Source organism: Arachis stenosperma, chromosome 9, assembly GCF_014773155.1.
Source record: "Arachis stenosperma cultivar V10309 chromosome 9, arast.V10309.gnm1.PFL2, whole genome shotgun sequence".
Taxonomy (NCBI): Eukaryota; Viridiplantae; Streptophyta; class Magnoliopsida; order Fabales; family Fabaceae; genus Arachis; species Arachis stenosperma.
Window position 1 is genome coordinate 103,291,547 of NC_080385.1, and position 7,333 is coordinate 103,298,879.

A 7,333-nucleotide genomic window follows, 5' to 3' on the forward strand; every position below is an offset into this window, starting at 1 on the left:
TTGCTTGTTTCCCAAGCACTTGAGGAATAGTCAGCTCGCATGTATGCTTATGATTTCTGAACTTATTTTGGGTGTGTGAACACCAAACTTAGTTCCTTGCCTACTACAAAACCTTGCATGCATGCGTAGAACCTCGTATCTTGCTGTTAGCAACCAATTAACTAAAGACTAATCTATATCCAAGTGGTTCCCTTAATTGGTTAGAGCTAGTAATGTTCTTTGAGAGTATAGTGTGATTCTAACTAGCATCCTCTGGTGGGACACCAAAATTAGAATCGTACTTTCACTCTTGAATTGTTTTGGTGTGGAACACCAAACTTAGCTCCTTGCAATGCAGGGGAAATAACTTGTGATCTTTATTGAAATGCAGCTGAAAAAGTAGTTACCTAAGGTTGGGTTGCCTTCTAACAAAGCGCTTCTTTATCGTCACTAGCTTGACGATTCCTCCTCTACTTGAGATGATAGTTTACTCTGGGGTTTTCCCCCAAGTTGCCCAGATAATGCTTGAGTCTTTGTCCGTTCACTGTAAAAGTCCTCCCTGACCTTTCATCCATGATTTCGATGTGTCCATATGGTGAGACTTTAGTGACAATGAAAGGCCCTGACTACCTCGATTTGAGTTTTCCTGGGAATAGTCTCAATTTGGAATTGTAGAGGAGTACTTGCTGCCCCTTTTTGAAATCCCTGGGTGCAAGATGCAGGTCATGTCTCCTTTTTGCCTTCTCCTTATATATCTTAGTATTTTCATAGGCTTGTGACCTGAATTCCTCCATCTCTTGCAGTTGCAAGATCCTCTTTGCACCAGCAGCAATGCTGTCAAAGTTCAGTATCTTGATGGCCCAGAGAGCTTTGTGTTCCAATTCTAGTGGTAAATGGCAGGCTTTCCCATAAACCAGTTGATATGGGGACATTCCCAGTGGTGTTTTGAATGCTGTCCTGTATGCCCAAAGAGCATCATCCAGCTTCTTCGCCTAATCCTTTCTTGATGCACCTACAGTCTTCTCCAGAATTCTCTTTAGCTCTCTGTTGGATATCTCCGTTTGTCCACTTGTTTGGGGATGGTAAGGTGTGGCTATCTTATGTTTCGCCCCATATCGTACGAGAAGAGTCTCTAGTGGTTTGTTACAAAAATGGCTCCCTCCATCACTGATGAGGGCTCTTGGGACTCCGAATCGGCTGAAAATATTCTTCCTGAGGAAGTTCATGACCACTTTGTTGTCATTTGTTGGGGTTGCAATGGCCTCTACCCATTTGGACACATAATCCACTGCTACCAAGATGTACTTGTTTGCATATGAGGTTGGGAATGGTCCCATGAAATCTATTCCCCACACATCAAATACTTCCAGTTCCAAAATGAAATTCTGTGGCATGGAATTTCTTTTGGGCAAGTTCCCAGATCTTTGACATTCATTGCAACTCCTTACCAATCCTTTGGCATCCTTGAAAAGGGTGGGCCAAAAGAATCCACTTTGTAACACCTTTGCTACAGTTCTGTCCCTTCCAAAGTGGCCTCCGTAGCATGAGCCGTGGCAATTCCATAGTACTTCTCATCCTTCCTCTTCTGAAACACATCTTCTAAGGATTCCATCTGAACACTTCTTGAAGAATAAGGCTCGTCCCAGACAAAGTATTTTGCATCATTCATGAGCTTCCTCTTTTGATGTTTATTGATCCCTGGAGGTAGAGCCCCAGTTGCCTTTAAGTTGGCAATGTCTGCAAACCATGGAGCTTTGTTCACTGTCATTAATTGCTCATCAGGGAAGAGCTCGTTCACACTCATATCATGTGTTCCCCCTTCCTCAGGAGGAATTCTGGATAGGTGATCTGCCACCTTGTTCTCCACTCCCTTCTTGTCTCTAATTTCAATATCAAACTCCTGCAATAATAAGATCCATCTTATTAGTCTTGGTTTTGATTCTTGCTTGGCAAATAAATATTTGAGTGCTGTGTGATCTGTAAAAACAATTACTTTAGCACTAATGAGGTACGATCTAAACTTGTCAAATGCAAAAACTATGGCTAGCAATTCCTTTTCAATAGTGGTATAATTTCTTTGAGCATCATTGAGGACCTTACTAGCATAGTATATCACATGGACTAAGTTATTTTTCCTTTGCCCTAACACTGCCCCTACTGCAAAGTCAGATGCATCACACATCAATTCAAAGGGTAAGTTCCAATCAGGTGGGGAGATGATAGGGGCAGAGGACAATCTTTCTTTCAAATGCTCGAATGCCGATATGCAGGTTTCATCGAAGATGAATGGTGTATCTGACACAAGGAGATTACTCAAGGGCTTAGATATTTTTGAAAAATCTTTAATAAATCTTCTGTAAAAGCCAGCATGCCCTAAAAAGCTTCTAATTGCCTTGACATCACTGGGTGGAGGAAGCTTTTCAATAAGTTCCACTTTAGCCCTGTCCACTTCGATTCCTTGGTTAGAAATCTTATGGCCAAGAACTATTCCTCCTGTCACCATAAAGTGACATTTCTCCCAGTTCAAGACCAAATTGGTCTCTTGGCATCTTTTCAATACCAAGGTTAGGTGATTCAAGCAACTAGTAAAGGAATCTCCGAATACCGAGAAATCATCCATAAAAACTTCAATGAATTTTTCTATCATATCTGAGAATATAGAAAGCATGTAGCGTTGGAAAGTCGCAGGTGCATTACATAGCCCAAATGGCATGCGCCTGTAGGCAAACACTCCATATGGACAGGTAAATGAAGTTTTCTCTTGGTCTCTAGGATCAACCACTATTTGGTTATATCCTGAATAACCATCAAGAAAACAGTAATAAGCATGTCCTGCGAGTCTTTCCAACATCTGATCCATGAATGGGAGAGGGAAATGATCCTTTCGTGTAGCTTCGTTGAGTTTCCGATAGTCAATGCACATCCGCCATCCTGTGACGGTCCTTGTAGGTATCAGTTCGTTCCTCTCATTGGGAACCACAGTGATTCCTCCCTTCTTGGGCACAACATGCACGAGGCTGACCCAAGGGCTGTCTGAGATCGGGTATATTACTCCTCCTTGCCAAAGCTTCATAACCTCTTTCTGTACCACTTCCTTCATGATTGGGTTCAGCCTCCTTTGGGATTGAATGGATGGTTTTGCTTCATCTTCCAACAGTATTTTTTGCATGCATATAGCTGAACTGATTCCCTTCAGGTCAGCAAGGGTCCATCCGATGGCGTCCTTATGCTCCCGTAGCACCTTGAGCAGTTCATCCTCTTGATCTTGGCTGAGGCACGAGCTTATAATCACTGGGTAGTTTTCATTTTCTCCTAGGTATGCATATTTGAGAGTGGGTGGCAATGCTTTGAGTTCAACCTTGGGTGCTTCTGACTTTTCAGTCTCTTCCTTTGGTGCATCTTGAACGTGACTCTCTGCTGTTGCAACATCTTCACTTGGTATATACTCCTCCTCCATTGATCTCTCGGGCTCTTCATGCTCTTCTCCTTCGAAACACTCCTGCACTTCTTCTTCAAGTGCATCTATCCTCATGCATTCCCCTAATTATTCTGGTGGGTAACTCATGGCCTTGAACACATTGAATGTCATCTTTTTATTGTGTAATCTCAAGGTAAGATCACCTTTTTGGACATCAATGATAGCTCCAGCAGTAGCTAAGAACGGCCTTCCCAAAATAATGAAGGTTTTGGCTTCCTCCTGCATGTCCAACACTACAAAATCTGCCGGGAATATGAAGTGTCCTACTTTCACCAACAAATCCTCTACTATGCCATGAGGGAATTTGAACGATCGATCTGCCAGTTGTAAGGCCATTTTTGTTGGTTTAGCCTACTCGATCTTCATCTTCCTCATCATTGCTACTGACATCAAATTGATGCTGGCTCCTAAGTCACAAAGGGCCTTCTCTACTGTGATTTCCCCTATAATACAAGGGATCTTAAAACTCCCAGGATCCTTTAACTTCTGGGGTAGTTTGTGCTGGATGATAGCACTATATTCTTCAGTTAGTATCACAGTCTCATTGTTCTTCCAGCTTCTCTTCTTAGACATCAACTCCTTCAGGAACTTGGCATAGAGTGGCATTTGTTCTATTGTTTCAGCAAAGGGTATGTTGATTTGTAGTTTCTTAAAGATTTCCAAGAATCTCACGAACTGGTTGTCATCTTCCTTTTTCTTCAACTGCTGAGGATATGGAGCTCTTGAGATGTTCAGTGTTGGCATCCCTTTTTCTTTTTGTGGACTTGAAGTGGGAGTTTGAACTCCATCTTGCTCTTCTCCCCTTTCAGTTGAGCCTTCTTCTTGTGGTTTTTAGGAGAGTTCCTGGTGGGCGGAAACTGTGATCACTACAACTTCGCACCACTAACCAGCAAGTGCACTGGGTCGTCCAAGTAATAAACTTTACGCGAGTAAGGGTCGATCCCACGGAGATTGTTGGTATGAAGCAAGCTATGGTCACCTTGTAAATCTTAGTCAGGCAGACTCAAATGGGTATGGGAGATATATGAATAAAACATAAAGATAAAGATAGAGATACTTATGTAATTCATTGGTAGGAATTTCAGATAAGCGTATGAAGATGCTTGGTCCCTTCCGTCTCTCTGCTTTCCTACTGTCTTCATCCAATCCTTCTTACTCCTTTCCATGGCAAGCTTATGCAAGGGTTTCACCGTTGTCAGTGGCTACCTCCCATCCTCTCAGTGGAAATGTTCAACGCACCCTGTCACGGCACGGCTATCCATCTGTCGGTTCTCGATCAGGCCGGAATAGAATCCAGTGATTCTTTTGCGTCTGTCACTAACGCCCCGCCTTCAGGAGTTTGAAGCACGTCACAGTCATTCAATCATTGAATCCTACTCAGAATACCACAGACAAGGTTAGACCTTCCGGATTCTCTTGAATACCGCCATCAGTTCTTGCCTATACCACGAAGACTCTGATCTCACGGAATGGCTGGCTCGGTTGTCAGGCGAGCGCTCGGTTGTCAGGCGATCAACCATGCATCGTGTATCAGGAATCCAAGAGATATTCACCCAATCTAAGGTAGAACGAAGGTGGTTGTCAGTCACACGTTCATAGGTGAGAATGATGATGAGTGTCACGGATCATCACATTCATCAAGTTGAAGAACAAGTGATATCTTGGAACAAGAACAAGCTGAATTGAATAGAAGAACAATAGTAATTGCATTAATACTCGAGGTACAGCAGAGCTCCACACCTTAATCTATGGTGTGTAGAAACTCCACCGTTGAAAATACATAAGAACAAGGTCTAGGCATGGCCGAGAGGCCAGCCTCCAGTGATCAAAAGATTCAAAGGTCTCAAGATGATAAAATACAATAGTAAAAGGTCCTACTTATAGAAAACTAGTAGCCTAAGGTTTACAAAGATGAGTAAATGACATAAAAATCCACTTCCGGGCCCACTTGGTGTGTGCTTGGGCTGAGAAATGAAGCATTTTTCGTGTAGAGACTCTTCTTGGAGTTAAACGCCAGCTTTTATGCCAGTTTGGGCGTTTAACTCCCATTTTGGTGCCAGTTCCGGCGTTTAACGCTGGGAATTCTGAAGGTGACTTTGAACGCCGGTTTGGGCCATCAAATCTTGGGCAAAGTACGAACTATCATATATTGCTGGAAAGCCCAGGATGTCTACTTTCCAACGCCGTTGAGAGCGCGCCAATTGGGCTTCTGTAGCTCCAGAAAATCCACTTCGAGTGCAGGGAGGTCAGAATCCAACAGCATCTGCAGTCCTTTTCAGTCTCTGAATCAGATTTTTGCTCAGGTCCCTCAATTTCAGCCAGAAAATACCTGAAATCACAAAAAAACACACAAACTCATAGTAAAGTCCAGAAAAGTGAATTTTAACTAAAAACTAATAAAAATATACTAAAAACTAACTAGATCATACTAAAAACATACTAAAAACAATGCCAAAAAGCGTACAAATTATCCGCTCATCACAACACCAAACTTAAATTGTTGCTTGTTCTCAAGCAACTGAAAATCAAATAAGATAAAAAGAAGAGAATATGCAATGAATTCCAAAAACATCTATGAAGATCAGTATTAATTAGATGAGCGGGGCTTTTAGCTTTTTGCCTCTGAATAGTTTTGGCATCTCACTCTATCCTTTGAAATTCAGAATGATTGGCTTCTTTAGGAACTCAGAATCCAGATAGTGTTATTGATTCTCCTAGCTAAGTATGATGATTCTTGAACACAGCTACTTATTGAGTCTTGACTGTGGCCCAAAGCACTCTGTCTTCCAGTATTACCACCGGATACATACATGCCACAGACACATAATTGGGTGAACCTTTTCAGATTGTGACTCAGCTTTGCTAGAGTCCCCAATTAGAGGTGTCCAGGGTTCTTAAGCACACTCTTTTTGCCTTGGATCACAACTTTATTTCTTTTTTTTTTCTTTCTTTTTTTTCGTTTTTTTTTTGTATTCACTGCTTTTTCTTGCTTCAAGAATCATTTTTATGATTTTTCAGATCCTCAGTAACATGTCTCCTTTTCCATCATTCTTTCAAGAGCCAACATTCATGAACCACAAATTCAAAAGACATATGCACTGTTCAAGCATGCATTCAGAAAACAAAAGTGTTGCCACCACATCAAAATAATTAAACTGTTATAAAATTCAAAATTCATGCAATTCTTATCTTTTTCAATTAAGAACATTTTTCATTTAAGAGAGGTGATGGATTCATAGGACATTCATAACTTTAAGGCATAGACACTAAGACACTAATGATCATAAGACACAAACATAGACAAACATAAGCATGAAAATTTCGAAAAACAAGAAAATAAAGAACAAAGAGATTAAAGAACGGGTCCACCTTAGTGATGGCGGCTTGTTCTTCCTCTTGAAGGTCTTATGGAGTGCTTGAGCTCCTCAATGTCTCTTACTTGTCTTTGTTGCTCCTCTTTCATGATTCTTTGATCTTCTCTAATTTCATGGAGGAGGATGGAATGTTCTTGGTGCTCCACCCTTTGTTGTCCCATGTTGGAACTTAATTCTCCTAGGGAGGTGTTCAGTTGCTCCCAATAGTCTTGTGGAGGAAAGTGCATCCCTTGAGGCATCTCAGGGATCTCATGATGAGAGGGGTCTCTTGTTTGCTCCATCCTCTTCTTAGTAATGGGCTTGTCCTCATCAATGGGGATGTCTCCCTCTATGTCAACTCCTACTGAATAACAGAGGTGACAAATGAGATGAGGAAAGGCTAACCTTGCCAAGGTAGAGGACTTGTCCGCCACCTTATAGAGTTCTTGGGCTATAACCTCATGAACTTCTACTTCTTCCCCAATCATGATGCTATGAATCATGATGGCCCGGTCTAGAGTAA

The 7,333-nt window shown here is 41.8% G+C and overlaps 1 protein-coding gene across 1 annotated transcript; it reads right to left on the reverse strand.

Annotated features, from left to right (window-relative positions):
- Nucleotides 1-605: 605 nt before the first annotated feature.
- On the reverse strand, nucleotides 606-911 carry LOC130949776 (uncharacterized). Its single transcript, XM_057878411.1, has one exon. It carries the CDS (start codon nucleotides 909-911, stop codon nucleotides 606-608), a length of 306 nt encoding a protein of 101 aa, XP_057734394.1.
- Between the last annotated feature and the right edge of the window lie 6,422 nt (nucleotides 912-7,333).